Source organism: Otolemur garnettii, unplaced genomic scaffold, assembly GCF_000181295.1.
Source record: "Otolemur garnettii isolate 467f Iridium unplaced genomic scaffold, OtoGar3 scaffold00055, whole genome shotgun sequence".
Taxonomy (NCBI): Eukaryota; Metazoa; Chordata; class Mammalia; order Primates; family Galagidae; genus Otolemur; species Otolemur garnettii.
The window spans coordinates 6,103,389-6,124,400 of NW_003852450.1; the positions used below are offsets into that span (position 1 = coordinate 6,103,389).

Genomic DNA, 21,012 nt, shown 5'->3' on the forward strand with positions numbered 1-21,012 from the left:
GGTTAGATCTGTCCACCTCACAGCCACAGGCCACATAACCTCCCCTACTCCCAGCCCAGCAGGACAGTTTCCAACTGTGCTTTGGGCTCAAGGCTACCAGAGGCCATTGGCTCTCCCTCTGGCTGGCCTTCCTACACCCCTCATTGGGCAGAGGTGCTGAGAGCCTCCCTCTCAACCCTCATCTTGACCCAAAGCTCGGGGTTCCCTTTCTTTCTGATTCTTCCCAAACTCACATTTGGAATTCACCTTAAGCCAGGCCCTGGAATTTCTACCTCAATCTTCTTCCTCCCAGCCTACCACCCTGAGAGAGAAGGAGGCCTTCTGTAGCCTCCACACCCCCACACCCCCCAGCAGGTCCTGGAGGCAGAAACTGTAGTTGTAGTGATGGGTTGGGGGAGGGGTGGTAGTACCGCAGGCCAAAACCAGCAGTCAGCCAGCAGTCACCACCTGGCACAGCCAGCCATGGACAGGGAGCCTAGGCAGAATAGCCCAGGCAGGGCAGAGTCTGAAGGAACCCTTTATTGGAAGGGCCATCCCAGCCCTTGGTCCAGGATCCTTGTCCTGGTGGCTGGTGCAGCCCAGACCAGGCTCAGTCCAGAAGAGGGAGGGTGAGATCACACACACACATGCCTTGGGTTTCCTTTCTCCCCTCCCCTAGAATCCCAAGCATGGACAACCTGGGTACCGCCACAACACCAGAAGACCCAGCCACATCCACCAGGGACTTACAATGGAAATACTGTGGGACTCGGGGTAGTGGGGTGCCGAGGGCGTTGACAAGTATATTCTGAGATCTGGGGCAACTGGAAAGTCACGGAGTAGACTAGGAGCCATGGGAAGATGGGGAACGAGCAGGAGGGGTCAGGGCCAGCTGAGGCAGTGAAACCCAGAAGGAGGAAGCCGGTCCCAGGGACTAGTCCCGGAAGGCAGAGAGCATGTGTCCATAGAGATAGTGGGAGTGAGCTGAGAGAAAGAGAGAGAAAGAAGAGAGAGAGAGGCATTGCTGTAAGTGGGTCGCAGGGTATCTGCAGAGGGTGGCAGACAACAAGCGCAAAGCACGGGCCAGACAAGCAGGAAGGGGCAAGCGGGGCAGCGCTGGCAAGAGGGGCTGGAGCGGCAGGGCCAGGCCGGCAGCCAGAGGCAGGTGCATGGGGCCAAAGGCCAGCAGCAGAGCGCCCGCATCCCACGGCCTGGCCCACTTACCCCGAGCCACGGGCACACCCCCGTCAGACCCGGGGCGGGAGGCTGGGGGGGTCAACAGGAGTAGGTCCGAACCGTGGAGGTCTCCAGTCTCTGCGCCCCCGCCGTCCCCGCTGGGAGGAGTCGGCAGCCGCGGGAGAACACACAGAGCGGCGGGTTAGTGCGGCCCACGCGCCCGCGTCCCGGCAGCCGTTAGTGCAGCGTCAGCCCGGGGGAGGGAGCGGGGGCCGCCAGCCTCGGGCTCACCCCTCCGCCTGGCCGGCCCCGGATGCCAGGACAGGAGCCCTCGCAGTGGCCGGGCCTCGGCCACGCCCAGCCAGCCTGTCACTCACCTTCTGGCATGATCTTCTTTGGCGGGGCCTGTGGGGGCTGCAGGGGCCCGAGGGTGGACACGCGGAAGCCCGCCGGGAGGGTCTCCGCGGAGGCGCTGAGCATGCCGCTGCCGTGGTGCTCCCGCGGCCGGAAGCGTTTCCTCCAGGAGGGCGCGCGGCGGAACACCTTGTCGTCCCCCTACACCATGGGGGACACGCAAAGGCCAGATGGTCATGCTGAAATTGCCACCCTCACTACCTGCCCAGGGGAGGGCAGTCATGGCTGGTTCTGGGGTACCACACCCATCCCTTTGGAAAGAGGGGGGCAAGGTCACTTCTTTCTAGCCCTTAGTTTTCCCATCTGTGGAATGAATCAGGGAACCTGAAATTCCCTGTCTCTGGGTGGCGGGGTGGAGGAGTTGGAGAAGGACGTGGAACTAGGAGGATCTGTCATCCTGCAGTTTTCACTGCTTCCCTGTCCTCTCTAATCTTTTCGTACTGGGTTTGGGATGCCCGATGACTTTTCAAAGTGTTCCTTTTCTCAGCCTCACCCCATGGGGAGTCACCAGCCAGCCCCACCGTACACACTCCCCTGTCATTCTGGGGCCTCTGCCTGGCTGTGGTCTAGGTATGCTGGAAGAGCACTGTGTCAGGAGTCAGGACACATGGCTTCCAATCCTGACTCTGCCATCTGACTAGATATATAGTCCTGGGCATAGTGAGTGACCTCTCTGAACTTTAGTTTCCTCATCTGTAAAATGGGAATAACATCTGCCTATTTCTCAGGCTGCCTAACCCTAATGAGATCAGCTAAGAGCCCCCATGACTCACTGGATTGGGCAGATGACCAAGCAGAGACAAGCTCCCCCAAAGGACATGACTGGCAGCCCTTTACCATCTGCCCCAACACCCAGGCCAGCCAAGTCTCCAAAATAACCCTCTCTGCCAAAGAGCACCCAGAAGCCCTATGAAATGACCCTCTGCACAGGCCTTCTTCTCCAATCCCCTTCAAAGCCCCTGTGTACCCTTCTGCTCTGTAGCCCTGCCCAATCCCCCTCCATCCCTGTGTTCTCAGAACTGACGCAGGCAGAGTGGACAAGCAACAACAAGGGACATTAACCCACCCATTCTTGCCTCAACCAACTGTTCTAATGCCAACCCCTTTCGGTTTGTCTATCCCAAGTAGGCCAAATGCTCAAACCAGTTCTTAGCATCATGTACCTGTGTTATAGCACTAGTCTTGGTAGCATTTTCACACGTATGAGAGTCTTTCATTAATACAGTCATGCACTGCATAACATTTCAGTCAACAGTGAATTACATATACAACAGTTTTCCTATAAGGTTACAACACCATAAATAAAAGAAGGTTTTTACGGTATCTTTTTTATGTATAGATGCACAAATACCATTCTGTTCTAACCGCCTATGGTACCATAACATGCTGCATGGTTTACAGTCTTGGAGCAACAGGCTGTACCCCACAGGTCTGTGTAATTGCACTCTATGCTGTTCGCACGGGACAGCATCCCCTAGTAATACATATCCCTATCATTAACAACTCATGACTGTAATCCTCTCCCTTTCCTCCCCTCCTTCCTCCCTTTCTACTTCTACTGCTTTCTCTCTTTTTACCCCTTGCTTTCAAATTCTATGCTCCCATGAGGCAGAAACCTTGAAAAGTTACCTCTCTGAGCTTTGATTTCCTCATCTGTAATATAGAGATGATAACCTCTCACCTAGTGATTACTGTCATAAAATGAGACATCTGTCATCATTATATCACCGTGTCTAGCCCAATGCCTACCACAGAGCACATATTCAAAGAATATTTTTATAAGAATAAGAAAGGACTAAACAACGCTCTGGTTAGGAATTCTTATTTTTGGTTGGTTGGTTGGTTTTAGAGGCAGGGTCTCACTATATCACCTACACTAGACTTGACCTCAAGCAATCTTTTTGCCTCAACCTCTTGAGTAGCTAGGACTACAAACACAAGCTACTACACTCAGCTGTAAGTTGTTTTCTAAATTAGAAAACATTGCACTATGTAATATGTATATGTATGTGTGTGTGTGTGTGTGTGTGTGTGTGTAATTTTTCCAGGCAGCAACAAAGAAAACTAAGATCCTAGGTATGTGAGGAATAAATGAGAGGATCAATATCACACAAACACTGGGAAAATTAGGATCCCTCAGAGTGGGGAGATAGGTAGAGGGTTTGGCAGTTTACTCCAGACTATAGAAACTACATATATAGTTATATGTGTGTGTGTGTATGTGTGTATATATATACATATACATATATATATACACACACACACATATATCACACAGAATGAGATTTTTTCCAAATTCTGTACAGTCCTAAGAAAGCCCTATCCTATGAGACAGAGCGATCATTCTGCACAAAGGTGCGGTTGAGGGCGGCACCTGTGGCTCAGTGGGTAGGGCCCCAGCCCCATGTACCGAGGGTGGCAGGTTCAAACCCGGCCCTGGGCCAAACTGCAACAAAAAATAGCCGGGCATTGTGGTGGGCATGTGTAGTCCCAGCTACTCAGGAGGCTGAAGCAAGAGAATCATCTAAGCCCAGGAGTTGGAGGTTGCTGTGAGCCGTGATGCCACAGCACTGTTTATCTGCTACAGGGCGATAAAGTGAGACACTGTCTCTAAAAAAAAATTAAAAAAAAAAAAAAAGGTGAGTTTGAGCCCTGTTAAACCCAACTAAGAAACTATGATCTGACTGAAGATGGAGAAGCTAAAAATAAACATCCTCTGGGCTCTTTTTTTTAACTTGGTTGAACCCAAATCAGCTAAGGCAGACCTGACAGGCAAGGGCAGGCAAGGTTGGTGACAGGAAAGTGAATAGGGCAGAAATAGGGAGGAGGAGGCAGGGGCCCAGGGGTGAGGGGTGTGTCCTCAGGAAACAGGTGAGTAGGGAGGCATCTCTAAGGGGAGCATATGGCTCAAGATGTCAGGGTCTTCCCTAAACACAAGGGGAAGGACTGATGAAATCAAGCATAAGGGACTGTTCCTTCAGTAACCAGGAGGCTGAGAGAGGAAAACTTTAACTTGGCATGAAGGTGGACCCAAGAGTGAAACTAGAGAGAAAGCTGGAATGACAAAAGCCTGAGCCAGTGTGTAGTGCTGTCAGACTACACTGAGGAATGAGAGAGCCAACCTGCCCTTTAACAACCTCAGCAGGGCATCCACCTCCATAAACCACACTCCTGCAGGATGACCTGGAGTCTACTGAGCAGGCTGGAGGTATGCCAGATTCATGGCACTCAAGATATGGGGTCAGAGAGATAGAGAAGAAGGTACAATTCCAAAGATATACAGCTTTTGGAAGAGAGCTTTGATCCTGCATGGTTAAGAGGACTAGCACAGAAGTGGAAATCCTAGAAGCATAACATATAGGGGCCTTCAGCTTTTATACATGGAATTAGCTTCATAGAGACTTCTCCACATCCTACTGCTACCCAAGACAAGTCCTGCTAGGCCTGGCCTGCCTCCCTAAACCCCTGACATCATCCCATCACCTCTGGGTCTCTGGGTCTCTTCCCTTAGTCCAGCCCACCAATTATCTGCTCAGGGAGAGCAGAACTCTTGAATTTCAACAAACCAGCAATGGACAAATCCCCAAGGCCCCCAAGTCATGGCCAAATACTCACGTCATCTAGCCTCCGGTCTGTGCCCAAGGCCAACAGGTTATTGAACTCCCTCTCCATCACTTGGCGCGCCTAGAGTCCATAATGCAAGAAAAGGAAAGGTGGGAAGGGCTATAGTTAATGACCTCTATGCCATCTTTCACCTGTTTCCTAGGGCCCAAAGGCAGAGATGGGAGTTTCAGTGCATTTAGCCCATTAGAGGCCTTCACACACCTTCCTGATATCACTCCTTCAAGCACACCTCAGAAATGAAACTGTAAGCCTCAGGATTCTGTCCTATGGAGCAAACTAGAAAAATGTAATTTTTTTTAAAAGGAAGACCAGAAAACACACAGAAGAATAGGCTTTACCTATAGAAAAAAAAGGTCTGAAAGGGAAAATCATGTCTGACTTCCATTCTGATGGGGCAAATAAGTATATGGATAACCAGAACTTAACTTATTTCAATTAAATAAATATATCTGGTAAGGTTCCACATCAAAAACTTAAATTAGTACCAAAAGCTACTAAAAAAAAAAAGTTAGGAAGATTGCTCAGTCATGGATCTTGCTGGTTTCTGGGTTGTGTGGTGCACAGAGGTTTTCTCCCAGAAGATTAACTCATTAACTCCTGAAGAATGCCAGAAACAGGGAATTTTTCAAAACTGCTACTAGATATTTTTAACCATTTTTAATGAAGTATTCCATATTGAGTCTGATACTACTTGTGTCAACAGCTATGTTAAATGACTAGGTCAGGAAAATAAGAAAGGTTAGAAAGCAGTAAAGAGGTGGCCCTGTTACTACTTATGAAATTATTGCTATCCTCAAAAGCTGAATGCATTTAGAGATAAGAAACCAAAGAAGGAGAAAGGCCCATTTCTAGGTGGAAAATATTAACCATTGAGTTCCAGTAAGGACAGTCTTTGCCAGTATTGGGAATACAACATTTTTATAAAGGATCTAAAAGGAAAAGCATAGTAAATTTTCAAGTATCCAAGTAACTCTGCTCCTCTGAGTAGCAAAGGGTAACAAGGATACGTATAAACTTCAGAAGCGTCTCACGGAGCTGTGTGAGTGGGTAGGAAGACTGCAAATGGGGTTCCAGGTGGCCAAGTGGAGAGAAACTGCACTTGGGAGAATCTAGGCTCTCCTTAGAGAATGAGGGGTCTGTGCGCCTTCTAGAGGGGTAAATAAGCATATAGACCATGGATAAAACCTTCTATTTTGACTGGTCAGGGGGTCACTCCTACAGGAAGGACACACTGGCCCTGTGTGCCTCCACCATCCCCCAAAGGCCAATGCAGTGTACTGAATTATGGGACAACACCCTCACTCAAGCTAAAACGTGTTTGCTCCCAGAATAGCCTGTGCAGCTCTGGTGGCTGAATTTCAAAAGAGATCTGACAGCAGCAAACAGTCCAGACAAGGGCAGCTAAAATGATCAGGGCACAGAGGCGAGTCTATATGAGGAAAGGCTAAAAGAATTAAGACCACTCTCTCTGGAGAGACAAAGGCTTGGGCCCAGAGGCAACACAATCAGAGTTTATGAAATCACAAAAGGTGAGAACTGGTTAGGAACAAATATCCTCACCAAACCTAAACTATTACGGCAATGCAGCTCTTCCCCAGGGAAAGCCTAATACGGGCATATTTAGGACAAATAAAATCAGGAAGTACTTTACACAACAGGTTAGTACTTCTAGAATCCATTACCCTCAGGAAGTTAAGAAAGGCCAAAAATATAAATAGGTTCAAGAGAATTTAGATATATATTCTTAGATGACAGCTCCATAAAAATGATGAAATGTAATTTAAGAAGATGTTTAATCTTTTGAACCGTTGACAGGGAGACAAAGCCCTGGCATGGAGAGGCTCCAGGCTGTGTAATTTGGTATATTTAGCATTTTTAAGCCTGGATGCCCAGAAGCCGATCCCTAGGATGGCAGCAAAGGAGAAATGGGTGCGCTGGTCCCTATAGGCCCCAGGGCTAATTCTCTGAGAAAAGTCCCATCAGAAAAGCAGGGGGAGCATATGACAGGTCCAGAGTCTCCTCTAAGAAACAGGGTTGGGAAGGGATGAGGCGCGGGCACAGTGTAGGATGCACATCAGAAGGACACACCATATTCCAGGCCCGTGCTAGGTGTGTATTTACTGGTCTTAAACCTCTAGTACATAGTAGGGACGCTATAAATGTTTGATGAATGGAAAGGGCACACTCAGAGGCTTAGAAATTTGGGAGGGGGCTTTTTGGAGGTTTGTCCCAGAGGAAATCACAATGTCTTCAAAATTCCAAGTGGTCCACATGCTCCCAGGGGGCTTGGGTATGCATGTGGGCCACTTGGAATTTTGAAGACATTGTGATCTCCTCTGGGACAAACCCCAAAAAAGCCCCCACAAATTTCAAAGCCTCTGAGTGTGGGAGAGACAAAGAAAGAGAGCAAGTGAGGGAAAGGGATTAAAACAGTGGTTCTCAACCTGTGGGTCATGACCCACAGGAACTGTATTAAAGGGCTACAACATTAGGAAGGTTGAAAGCCACTAGATTAAAAGGTCACCTACCTGGGTGTTCTGTGTGGGGATCTGGAGGACCAGGGCCAGAGTATTGTGGTCAAAATTCTCATCCAGGGCCAGCAAAGCACCATGCACACCACTCTCATGCAGGTTTCCTGCATAGTCCCGGAGCCCAATAGACTGGACCCAGTGAACCACCTGGTCATTGGTCCAGACCAGCACATCTAAAGGGTGGGAGAAGAAAAGGGGCAGAAAGAGACAGCAGGTTTGCCCAAGGGGACAGAAATAGAGCTACCTAGATCACAGGCCACCTGCTCTCTGGCTCCCACCCCACCCCTAGCTTTCCACATCTTCTTTCTATGCTCCCTGGCTCCTAGAGAACTAGCCCCACCCTACTCTGTTCCTGCCTGCCTGCAGGACTTGGAGTCAAGCCAGTAAGCTCCCAGCTTTCTCCCCAGAGCCCTTGCACAGGTCAACCCCATGCCCCCTAGGCTTGAATGACCGTCTCCTATTGTAACTGCCTTCAATGTCTCTTTTAAGACCGGCCTCTGTTTCCCCTCTGACCCCACCCAGACCAGCAAGTTCCAGGAGCTCACCAAGCTAAAGCACTGTCCTGGGGGATTCACTGCATCTGTCCCGTGGGTGGCCACTGTCTTGTGTGTATGTGGGGGAGGGGTACAGCCAAATGGCCATGCACTGTCTCCTTTATCAATCCAGGAGCCCTTGAAATTGGCCCTCCATCTTTACTCTCAGATGAAGAGCTTCTCAGAAACACAGAGGACTCCTCTCCACTCTGCCCAGGGCACCTTTACTGAGGAGGCCCAACCAGGACAGACAAGCTTACCCTTGATCTCGTGCTGGCTCTCCTCCCGCCTCTTCTCCAGCTCCTTCCGGTCATAATTCAGCCTCTTCAGACACATGATGCCATACTGAAGGCTGGTTCTGCAGGCACACAGCCCCTGAGCCAGAGCCTGCCTCCTCCCCACCTGTCCCACATCCAGCTCAGCCACAGCACAGAGAACACCCAGCCCCCTCATATTCTCTTCCCCCCACTCTCCCCAGGTTTACCCACAATTCATCCTGACCAATGCCCCGGCTATTCCCCTTTTTCCGCCTACCCCATATCCTCCCTCTCAGCCAGAGAGTGGGCCTGGAGGTTGATAGATGGAAGAAAAGTTCTGTGAATGAAATCAACATAGCCCTCCCTCTTCAGGCACTGGAATGACAAATACCCCTACAACCCACAAATCAAAGAAAAAGCAATAAAAAGATACTCCTTTGTATGCCCATTTCACTCAGGGTTCTTACAATGCCTACAAGATGCCACATTATCTGTTCCCTCACCTGTCTGACCCTCTTGGCCACTCTCCCTCTCACTCCCACTGCCGTAGCCATATTGATAGCTGTTCCTCAAACACAGCAGACTGGCTAGGCCTGCAGACCCCAGGGCCTTTGCACTGGCTGTTCCCTCTGCCTGGAACACTCCTCCCCCAATTTGCTGCATAGCTCATACCTTTGTCTCCCTTAAGTCCTTGCAGAAATGTTACCTTCTCAGTTCAATTCACTAGTCACCTTGTTCTTCAGATTTAAAACAGCAATGTCACATCACCACCCCTGGTCCACACTCACAATCCCCCTAGCGTATTTCACCTATTAACATACCATATAGTCCTTGTACTTTGTCCCTCCAAGTTATAATATAAGGAATGTGAACTCATGAAAGCAGGGAACTTTGTTTTATTTACTGGTCTTAAACCTCTAGTACATAGTAGGGACTCTATAATGTTTGATGAATTAAATGAAATAATTAGTGTAAACTCCTAAAAATACTTAAAGCAGTACCAGGGGCATAGTAAGCACACAATAACTAAGCCAGTCTGAGAATCCCAGATTTTGTGAGTTAAAAGAGACCCAGAGAGGAGCTGGGTGCAGTAGTTCACACCTATAATCCTAGCACTCTGGGAGGCTAGGATTGTGGGTGGATTGCCTGAGTTCATGAGTTTGAGACCATCCTGAGCCAGAGCGAGACTTTGTCTCTAAAAATATCTGGGTTTTGTAGTGGGCGCCTGTAGTCCCAGTTACTTGGGAGGCTGAGACAAGTGAAATTGCTTGAGCCCAAGCATTTGAGGTTGCTGTGAGCTATGACACCCATGACACTCTGCCAAGGGTGACAAAGTGAGACTCTGTCTCAAAAAAAATAAAAGGGACTCAGAGGAGACATCTATCCAAGCTCCCACCAATACAGGAGTCACTTCTGTATCATCTTCAGAATAGTCCCTGACCCCGTGCCACAATACCTCCAGTGACAGGGAATTTGTTACCTCTCAAAGAAGCTCATTCTTCCTTGGGAGAGCTGTAATGTTCTTCCTTAACTTGAATACTACTTTGTCACCCAGTCTCTCTAAGTTTTCCCTTTATGGAGGAATAGAAGGTCCCTTCCATCTCTGTTTTTGACTCTGTTATTAAAGCCACTGTTTTGTGACATTAAGTTGTGCAAACTTCCCCCTCCTTCCTTCCCCTCAGTTCTACCCAGGAAGCCCTTCTGCCAAAAACAGTGTCTCCCTTCCAGGTCAGAGACACCCTGTTTAGGAACCCTTTCCTGGCTCAAGCCACCCATGTATTGCTCAAGCCACTGGTTTAAGCCTTGGTCCACTGAGAGGGGCCATGGGCACATACAACTCATGACTGCAAGTACCTTCTGTCTAATTTCAATCTCATTTACTATAATTCTTGGTCCAGTTTCTATGAATTTCAAAGCTGTTGTTGAAAGCTCATTGTTCCTTGACTTCCATATTTTTTATTATGTTGTATAGCAACATAATAAAAATATAAAGCCCTTAAAATTATATTAACCAGCTCGGCCACTTACTAGGCTGAGGGGCACTCAGCACATGAGATAGCATCACACCTCTCCTGCAGGAAAGAATAAATGCAAGGGCTTAGCTCAACACTTGGACAATCACAGGCACTTGGTAATGGACCACAATTAGGGTCATTGATTCTGATTATTGTGTGTGCTTTGTCCTATCAAAACAGGAGCTCCAGACTGGGTGTGGTGGCACATGTCTATAATCCTAGCATTCTGGGAGACTGAGGCAGGTGGATTGCTTGAGCTCAGGAGTTGGAAACCAGCCTGAGCAAGAGGAAGAGCTCATCTCCACTAAAAGTAGAAAAACTAGCTAGGCATTGTGACAGGTGTCCATAGTCCCAGCTACGGGAGGCAGAGGCAAGAGGATTTCTTGAACCCAGGAGTTTGAGGTTGCTATGAGTTATGACGCCATGGCACACTACCCAGGGTGACAGAGTGAGACTCTATCTCAAGAAAAAAAAAAAGAAAAAAGAAAAACCAGGAGCTCCTTAAGGAGACCTGTTCAGTAGAACACTATGTTCCCAGGAAAAGAGCTCAGAGTTGGTTTTGAGAGACAAGGATTTGAGCCCCATTCTGTAACCCCCTGGTGAGTAACCTGATGGAATTCAACCACTATTGGATTTGTTTTCTCTATAGGTAAGAGTTCTTAAGCATCCCTTTCTTGCCATAAAAAGCATGATTTGAAAGAATTTTTAAAGACACAGAACATGCTTGTGAAAGATTAAGTTTTCAGGCATATGCACAGTCAAGGTGAGATAAATGAAAATGCTTCAGAAACTCTGAAGCACTCAGGATTCTGAACTGAGGCAGTGCCCATAGCTCAGTGAGTAGGGCACCAGCCACAGACACCGAGGCTGGTGGGTTCGAACCCGTCCCAGGCCAGCTAAAACAATGACAACTGCAACAACAACAACACAAATAGCTAGGTGTTGTAGTGTGTGCCTATAGTTCCAGCTACTTGAGAGGCTAAAGCAAGAGAATCATTTAAGCCCAAAGGTTTGAGGTTGCTGTAAGCTGTGACGCCATGGCACTCTACCCAGGGTGACAGCTTGAGACTCTGTCTCAAAAAAAGAAAAAAGAAAAAGACAAAAAAGATTCTGAACTGAATTTAGAGCCGTGAATACAGGCTAGGGCTATCTCCTGGGGACTGCGCAGAGGGGTGGTGGGGAAGATTTCCATATTTCTGGGTGGGACCATGCTGAGAGATACCCCAGGCACACCCCAGAGAACAGCTCTCCTCTCTCAGCCCTATCAATCACTGAGCAGGGGACAGGTGCAGCTAGGCCTGGCAGCGCCCCAGGCCAAAACAAAAGATTCCCTTTCAGCCCCAGCATACTATGGGGGCAGGGTGCAGAGTGGAGGACACAGCCTTCTCTCACAAGTCAACCCACAGGCTGGGGTCAGGAAGGCTGAGTTCCAGGACAGGAGGCATTGCGGTGTGATGGCTAGAGAGCTGGACTTGAGTCAGCAGACGTGGGTTCCACCTGTACTCTGCCATCATCTGCAACTCACACTGGGTTCCGTGCTTCAATTTCCTCATCCATAAAATGGGAGGTTAACTAGATCCCTCCCAGATTTAACTTTCTATGGTTATAAGATGAAATGACAAAGGAACATCCACTGAGCCCTGAGGAAACCTTGAAAAGCCACACCTCTACCCCCACGTCTTGTCTCATTATCCACTCAAGGCAAAATACCTGGCTCAAAGAGCCACCTATGCGACTTGAAGCTGGATGTTAAGAAGGACTTCCAAAAACTGTCAGCTCCTGGAACTGTTCCCACCCACAGCACTCTGCATCGCAATTGCCTGCTGAGACCAGGCAGGTAAGGCAAGTGGGGGAGGCCCTGGAGGGAATGGCAGGCCCGGGGGCAGGCTGACTACCTAAGACAGTACCACTATCAGCTCCAGCAGACTGTCCCCAGGCAGTAATGTGTTGAAAGATCTTTCCATTTTTCAAGAGGAGCCAGAAATCCAGAATTTTGTATAAAAATCTCCTACTGTTTAAATACTGGCAACTAGACTTGTCATTTTAAAAATCCATGTGGGCCAAACAGAATACATCTGTGGGCCAAATTCTGCCCACAGGCTGCCAGTTTGGGACCTTTGCCACAGATACTTTGAGCAGATCTTTTCAGCATAGAGGAGAGGACTGGATGACATCCTGTAAAAAAGGGTATGAGTTCAAAGCCAAGTGGCTCCAGTCTGGGATGTTCTCAGGACAAAGGCCCAGAAAGACCTTTCCCCTTGACTTGGAAGCAACGAGACCCCTAAATTAAACACTAGGTTCAGTCGAGTCTTCCCAGGGTAAACACAGTAAGCCCAAAGACAAGCAATGAAATTCAGACCCAGGGGAAAATCTCAAAGACAATGAAGCTAAAGAGAAATAACTTTTTGTGTTAGCCTGGGTGCAGCAGCTCACACTTGTAACCCTAGCACTCTGGAAGGCTGAAGAGGGTGGATTGCCTGAACACAGAAGTTCAAAACCAGCCCCCCAAATAACCAGGCATTGTGGGGGGTGCCTGTTGTCCCAGCTACTCGGGAGGCTGAGGCAAGAGGATCACTTAAGCCCAAAAGTTTGACGTTGCTGTGAGTTATGAGGCCCCAGCACTCTACCCAGGGTGAAAGTGAGACTCTGTCTCAAAAAAAAAGAAAAACACAAATTTTCTGTGTCTTAGGGTTAGAGATAAACGGCTCAAGTGACAAAGTGAGACTCTGTCTCAAAAAAAAAGAAAAACACAAATTTTCTGTGTCTTAGGGTTAGAGATAAACGGCTCAAACTCTCAAACTGCAGGATGAGACAAGGATTCAACAGAAAGATTTTCCCAACAGAGAAACCTATTACCACCCAGAGCTGGCCATGAAAAGAGATGGAGCACCTCCTATTGCTGGGGACAGACCCCAGAGTTGGAGGAGACCCCTACTGGGGAGGTAGCCCTACTCTCCAGCCTAACTCACCGATGGAAGCTGTCTACCATCTTCAGATGGACCCGGAGGTCCTTCTTGGTGAGGTGATCCAGCATGCGAGCGTCCACCAGGCATTCCATGAAGTAGCTGCGGTACTGAGGGAGCCCCAGGCTGGGCAGCCATTCATTCCCAATCCACTCATGGTTCATGTCCCCATAGGCCAGAGTCTGTAGGAACAAGAAGAAGGAGGTCATGGGGGAGAAAGGCAGAACCAGCAGGTTGCAGCTGGCACATCTGGTTGGGAGAAATATGAATCCATCCTCCACCCCTGAGGGAGGAAGGGCAGTTCAATAAGACTCTAGTTTATCTCCACGAAGGGACTGGTAGTGGTGAGGGATGGGGATTTTAAACAGAAGTTTTTAAGATCTTAAATGATAGGGCTCCACCTGAGAACCAATCATCTACACTAGTGAACAGAAGCAACTCTCTAGGCAGGAGATAGTACAAATCCTGCCTGTGGACCATGGATGCATTTGCAGTGTTAGACAGCTGACTTGTCTTCCTGGTTCTCAAGGAGCCTCAGGCTCGCTGAGCCCAGGAGAGAGACTGTCATACAATGGACTTGCAGTGTGACAAAGGAAGCCAGTCTTGCCCTGGGAAATGGCAAGTCCCATTCACAGTCCACAGGAATTTAACTGTAGACTGAATATGGAAAAAATTGTAAGAGTGGCCTGTGTCTGAATAAACAGTCTCCAATTCTCTAAGGACTGGTCCCCTACTCCAAGAAATCTCCAGGCCTTTGTCGCTTGCCCACGTGCACCCTTCTGCCTGGCTCCACGAGGCCTGCCATTTGGACATGACCTCTTGGCATAAGCAAGTGCTTCCTGACAACCCATTTTTAGTTTTCCTAAGAACCCCCCATCAACACTTTCCTAGCTCTACTTGATGTTTTTAGATAGAAAAGTCTTTGTTAACGTTTTTTTTCCTCAAGGGACAAGATCTTGCTATGTTGTCCAAGCTGGCCTCAAACAATCCTCCTGCCTTGGCCTCCCAAGTAGCTGGGATTATAAGTCTAAACCACCATGTGCTCAGCTATTTAGTTATCTTTTAGAATGTAATCCTTGATACACACATAACCATATATAATGTGTTCATTATTAAGCATAAAAATGAAATCGGCATCTGTGGACACTATCTAGGTTGAGAAGCAAAGCACGATCCACTGTCATGTCCACTCTCCCGCTGCTTCTTCCTCATCTGGTCTCCCGCTGCCCCTCTGAGAGATAACCACCATACCGAGTTTTCTGACTATTGTTTCTTTAGTTTTAGAAAATTGTTTTTTCAGTTTTACAATCACCAATGTCTATTTCTCTAAACAATATATTATTAATTTTGCCTGGGTTTGAGTTTGGGGATCCATGAATCTTTTAGAATTTTGAGTTTTTCATTTAACTTATAAGTCTCAGGTCCCTCCATCTCCTCTGCTGAGCAGGGTTTTGCCACATGAATGTGCATGAATTGATTCAGCCAGTCTCCTGTTGACGGGGTCTTCCCTGAAAGTATAAACAGTTGCAGCTCCACGCTTCAGTCTTCTTCACGGCTCTCCTCACTATTGTCGCTTTATTTATCAAGATTGTCTTTTTTACCTCTATTGATATTATTTGTTTACTGACATTACCCCTTATTTGTTTACTGATCCACGAGGGTTTTATTTGTTCACTTCTGCGCCCAGAGAGCCTAGAAAGACCTAATACCTTTATTTGCTCAATAGATATTTGAACATTAAATGAATGAATCAAAGTGCTTTGCTCAGTTCACCAGGGGTAACCTCTAAGAGGGACAAAGAGAAGAAGACGCATACTAATACAAGTCTCATTATTTGAGGGGAAAAAGGGGTTAAACTCAGGAGAACAGCCAGGAACGCAGCAGGCACAGCCATCCAGGGCTCCTCACCAACCATCCTGAGAAATCAGAACACGTAGCTAAAGGAACTGGGGTTGCCCGGGTATGGTGGCTCACACCTGTAATCCTAGCATTCTGAGAGGCAGAGGAGGGTGGATTGTGTGAGCCTAGGAGTTTATGACCAGCCTGAGCAAGAGTAAGACCCCATCTCTTCTAAAAATAGAAAAATTAGTCAGGTGTTGTGGTGGGTGCCTGTAGTCCCAGCTACTCAGGATGCTGAGGCAAGAGAAGCTGGGGGTTCTGTGTTTCGGCAGGAGGAGAGAACCTGAGTGCAGGGCTCTTAGAGTGCAGAGGTTTAAACACAAATGGACTGAGAGAGTTCTGCCAGGGAAAGAAACTAGTGGAAGAGCATTGTCCTAAACTTCTGCAAGTTGGTTCTAGACCAGGGAAGGGAGGCTTACCTGAGCCCAGCTGCCCTCCTCACTGTCCTAGCAGGAACAAGTGCAGCATGTCACGGAAAACAGGCAAAATCAAGAAACTCGGATGCCTCTACCCCAAACCCCAGCAGTGAGAGGGAAAAGATGTCCCAGTATCTGAGTGGGTGACTAGGGAGAGCTCATTGGGATGGTTAAGAGAGAATAGAAGGCTGGTATGTGTACCCATAGTATTTGCAGTGAGAGGGGGACAAATGTGTGTGTGGCAAAAACACACTTCCACGCCATGCTTGAATAGGAGCCAGGCAAGATGCCAGGCTGACCCAACCTTCCCTGTTCCTCTACCAAGGATCAAGCCCAAGTATAGGGACTCTAGCAGCTCAGGCTCTGAGCCAGAACAAGGCCTCCCCAGCCCAACTCTCCTCTCTTGCAGCAAACCAGTGGTCTAGGGTAAGATGTGACCTTCTGGAATAGACCCCCACACATAAACTGCTCAGTCTCATCCCTCTCCCCACAACCTCCACCCTGAGAACAAAACCTCATCACACATCAGGGATACCAATCTTAGATCTACTGCAACCCCCTCCAGCTTCCCACAACCTTCTCCTTATCCTCCGGCAGTCATCAGTCCTAACCCCAGGCCCAGGGCCAAGGGCCAAAGGCCATACTCACTGTTTTAGTAGATGTTGCCATGGTTTCCATCTCTTCATGGGTGACCCAGACGTTTCCAGAAGACTGTAGGCAGAGAGAAAATCTGGCTGGTCCCAGGATCCCTATTAGGCCAGGAGCCCCAAGGACAAGGAAAAAACTCCCTCCCCCTGAGCTCAGCACACTTTCTAGCTCTGAGTAACTTGAAAGCAGAAGACACATCTCTTTTATGATCATATCTACACTGCTTAGCACAGTACCCAGCACACAGAAAGTAGGTGTTTCCTGGATGAATATGAATGAATGATGCTGATCTGGAATGTGGCTGACTCTGGTCACAGAGATGGACAATAATAAAAGATTTTACCCTGGGGGTCAATGGACCATTCACTGCATTCATGTGTTGAGGTTAGAGGACCAGGACGGAATTCACAAATGCCCTATTCTCTCTGCTTCCCCTAACCTGGCAATAATACAAAACCCCAGAAGGTCCATTCGGAAACTGCCCAGAGATCTGCAATTTTTAGCAGGATAGGGATGGGGAAATGGAGTCCATGGGTAGTATGAAAAAGCAGGTAACTAAGCCTGCTGGGATCCTCCTAGAATCAATGTCACAACCTCCCAAAGCCCAGGGAGATCCCTTCATGAGGACAGGAGGGAAGAGGCAGAGCTCAATGTTACCATCTTCCCAAAGCCCTATGGGAGACTTTGCAAATACTATTCCAAGGCCTCTAAAAATGTCCTGGGTGAGAGAGAGGCCACTCACGGTCCGAGAGGTGGGTGGGGCAGAGGGACTAGTCAGCGACACCATCTCCTGGATGGCCAGTCGGAGCTTGAGCCGGTGCAGGGCATTGCTGATGCCAATTTCCCGCTGGATCTCTGTGTCCGACAGGGCAGACATGATGGCTCCACTCTTAACGTTGGCCCGACAGGCTGCCACATACCAGGCAGGCATCCCCACCCAGAGCTGCAAGCGTAGGGCACAGGAAGATAAGTCAGCCCCTTTCCCCAAGACCTGGGCCCCACTGTCAAGAGCTTAGCAATATCAAGGGGCAAGGGCCAGCCCTCATCCATGAACCCAGTATAGCAAACACAGCGTGTAGGATTGCAGAGATGAGTGTCATCAGATCCACCTCTTTCTCATTTTACAGGTAAAATCTGAGGCCTGGGATGGTGAAAGGATTTTCCTAGCATTGTATGGGCAATTAGCTCCTGCAGGTAGCCTATTAAGAGTCAAACTGCCTGTGAAAGTCTAAAGCATCAGTGGTTAGTTAGTTCCCCTTATCCAAACTGAGCTACTCATGAAGCATCAATAGGAAGCATCAGTTCTGTCCTCTGAGTAACTGCTTTGTGTGTTTTTTGGGAGAGGAGCTAAATGCCAGATATGACACACAGCATTTGGCAGGGGAGAAACATGCTGGGAAAGTTCTAGGAACACCACCTTTTTCTCCAAGAGTCCTCATTGTACTCCACTCCCTCCTGAGTGGAGACCTGAGTGGACTCCCCTTGCTCAAGCTCACCTCTAGCCAGGACACCACAGTAGGGCCATCCCACTGGGCAAAGGGTGTTCCTTTTCTGCGGGCATCTTCAAGCAGCTGGTGTCTTGTAGGAAGAGGAACAATAGTCATTAATTAGCCCTTCCTTCTCTCTCAACCATGCTTGCTGCTGGGCACCACTGGACTGTGCCAAGAGTTGGATTCCCACTCCCTACTCCCCATCCTTGGACTTCCCCTGCTCTGTGTCTAAAGTAATGTGACACCAAGAAAAGGAGCAGGAACAGCTCTCCATCCCCAGAAGGTGAGGGGCTTTGTTTGCACAAGACCTAACACACTGACTTGGCTGTTTCAATCTGCCCTGCCAGAGACCTACAGTTCCCAAGGTCATTCTCCCACAGCCCCCTTGCCTCCTTCTCTCCAGAGGCATCCTAAGAACTTCCCCCAGGCCTACTCTGCCCACATGGGCCAGGCCAACTCAGTTCAGGAAAGGTCTTCCTAGGCTCTGGCTCCCTGAGCTCAGTGCCATGGTAGCCCCAGCGAAGGAAAGTGGATGTCAGACTGAGTACCCCACCCCCACCGGAAGAGCCTGGTTTGTGATCTTACTTCTTCTTCAACCGCCGGTCCTTTTCTGCCTGGGTCCCCAGCTTGGCAGGCACCAGGGGCTCCTGCAGACTGAGCTCGGAGTCTGTTAGCATAACTGGAAGGGAAGAGATGAGTGTGTCAGCCAGGCCCTCCCCTTCTCCTCCCTTGGCCTGGGCCAGGGGTGTACAGAAGCAGCAGCAAGGGGCTCCTTAACACAGGACAACTCAGCAGCGCCTAATGGAACCACTCATTATTCCTGGAGCCTCTGCGCAGCATCCCTGCACACAGGCAGTTCCACAGTGGCATCAAGTAGGGCATCTCCAGCCCAGACAGTCCCCTCAGGAGCCTCAGCCTTGGAGGTGTTTTCCAGCCAGATGGACCAAAGTTATCCCACCCCAGGCTCCTAGACAGAAACTGTTCTTCCTCCAAGCCAAGGTACAAAGGAAATCCAGAGAGCCAGACACAAGGGGGCTATGAGGCTAAGAGAGAAGGACCATCCTGACTTGGGTCCAAGTGGAAAACCTGGCACATGAGAGATGTCCCTCTTGGCCTCTTTCTCTGGGTACAGTCACTTGAACAAAGCTGCAAAGGGGAGCATGCATAGCTCTGTCTTCTATAAGCATCTCCACAAATAGATGCTGGAACCCTACAGAATTCATGGCAAGCGGCAGAGGCTTCAAATTTATTTAAGTCCTGGTCACTTAAGTGCATAGAGGGTAGCAGGTGTGGGTAACCCAGAAAACAATCTGAGATGCTGTCTTAGGTTTAGATGCCATGTGCTGTGGGGGACATAGGAAATTACAAGGCTTCCTATGTCTGGCCAGCTCCCCAGGTCCCCCCACACCTGTAGACTGGGGAGGGTTTCTACCTCATTCTAGGACCCCTTCTCCCACTCCCTCCTCTTTTCTTTCTCTTCATCCTCCTCCTCACTCAGCTACCTATGTTCTGATTCACATTTTCCTGAGGTACAGAAAAGTATAATTATGCATTTGAGGTTCAAAGGTCTTTCTTCTAGTTGATCAAGTTCTTCCCTTGCATGAAATTCATTGATGCTTCCATTGCCTCAGGGGAACTTCTGAACCTCTTCCACAGATGCCGCAAGGCCCCCATGAGCAGCCCTATCTCCCCCTCCTCCCACCCTTTCTTCTCCATTTGAACACACAGAAGTGCATACAAAACTCTGACACTCACAGCCCTCTCCCTTTCCCAGACCCCCTCCCCTCACACACATTAGCCTCTCCTTGGCTAATTCCTTTTAGGCCTTCTAGCTTCAGTTCAGGTGCTGCTCACAGAAGAAGCCATTCTTGCTGCCCCCACCACTCCCTGGCCAAGTTCTCAGTCCAGAAGCACCTTGGGCATATTGATAACATGAGATTGATCTGGAATCACCTCTTTATTTTTTCCTTTTCATTAGACACTGAGCTCCTTGAAGGAAGGAACTATCACTCCAACACTCATTACTAAGCCTTATAGTAGTCACTCAACAATAAATGTTTGTGGAACAAATGACTAAATAGATGACAGAAAGAAAATGGGGGGAAGGGAAGGAAGAAAGGAAAGAAGAAATAGAAGAGAGGGGGACAAAGAAAGCTACCATTTATTGTGTAGTATGCCAGGCCACATACTAGAATTTTATAGTAGCACAGAGGTGATAATAATGCTGCCCTTGCCCAAGCCCTTTCTTGAATTTAATGTCTATGAACACGGAATAAGGTGTTATAATATGGTGAGTCCTGGAGGCCAGAGGCACTAGAAATAAGTTCCAATCAAGAACTATTCTTCCAAAGAAAGAACCAAGAATCTTTTGAAGATCCTGAGCACAGTACACCAGAAAACCTCCAAACCGGAAGCAACTTCAATCTTCCATTTCCAATCTTCCACTCAGTGCAGGAAACCCTTCTACAACATGACAAATGAATAGCCATCCAGCCACTGCCTGACACGTCTAGTGGCAGGAGCCACCTCACGAAGCAGTCCATCCCCCTCTCAAATAGCTCTAGCAGAAAACTTCTTCTCCAGACCTGAGATCTGTTTGCCCATGGCATCTGCCCACTGGTCCCTGGGAGGTAAGCAGGAAAAGCCGGATCCAAATATACTTTCTTGCTTCTGACACCCCTTCGCCCACCCAGCCCTCTGATTGGAAGGAAACAGAGACCATGGCCTGTGGCTCCATCTCGACTCAGCTGGATCAGCCGGCCCTTCTCCTTCTTCCCAAACAGGCGGCCAATGGACGACTTGATGCCCTTGCGCTTGGCACCCTTGTGCAAGGAGTCCTGGCTGCTGTTGCTGCTGCTGGGGTTGCTGCCCTGATCCTCCAAGGCACTACAGGATGACAGCCAGGAGGGGGTGAGATAAGAAGAAATATACTTAAGTTATAGCAGGAGAGATGGAAGTTAGACTTAGGAAGAACTTATATTAAGTGTCAGGACTGGGGTGAGGGCAAGGGACTCAGAGCAGGTGACTAAGGGAGACGTGGGAACATCCTTCTTGATGGTATTTCACA

At 48.7% G+C, this 21,012-nt stretch overlaps 1 protein-coding gene across 1 annotated transcript in view; it reads right to left on the minus strand.

Annotated features, from left to right (window-relative positions):
- Nucleotides 1–913: 913 nt before the first annotated feature.
- Nucleotides 914–21,012, minus strand: part of PPFIA4 (PTPRF interacting protein alpha 4) — a 38,746-nt gene continuing 18,647 nt past the window's right edge. Inside the window, 12 exon segments of the mRNA XM_012806603.1 lie at nucleotides 914–963; nucleotides 1,533–1,710; nucleotides 5,185–5,253; nucleotides 7,722–7,897; nucleotides 8,518–8,615; nucleotides 13,499–13,674; nucleotides 15,811–15,837; nucleotides 16,456–16,518; nucleotides 17,198–17,398; nucleotides 17,952–18,033; nucleotides 18,531–18,624; nucleotides 20,665–20,956. Of these exon segments, the coding sequence (XP_012662057.1) occupies nucleotides 914–963; nucleotides 1,533–1,710; nucleotides 5,185–5,253; nucleotides 7,722–7,897; nucleotides 8,518–8,615; nucleotides 13,499–13,674; nucleotides 15,811–15,837; nucleotides 16,456–16,518; nucleotides 17,198–17,398; nucleotides 17,952–18,033; nucleotides 18,531–18,624; nucleotides 20,665–20,956 (1,506 nt within the window).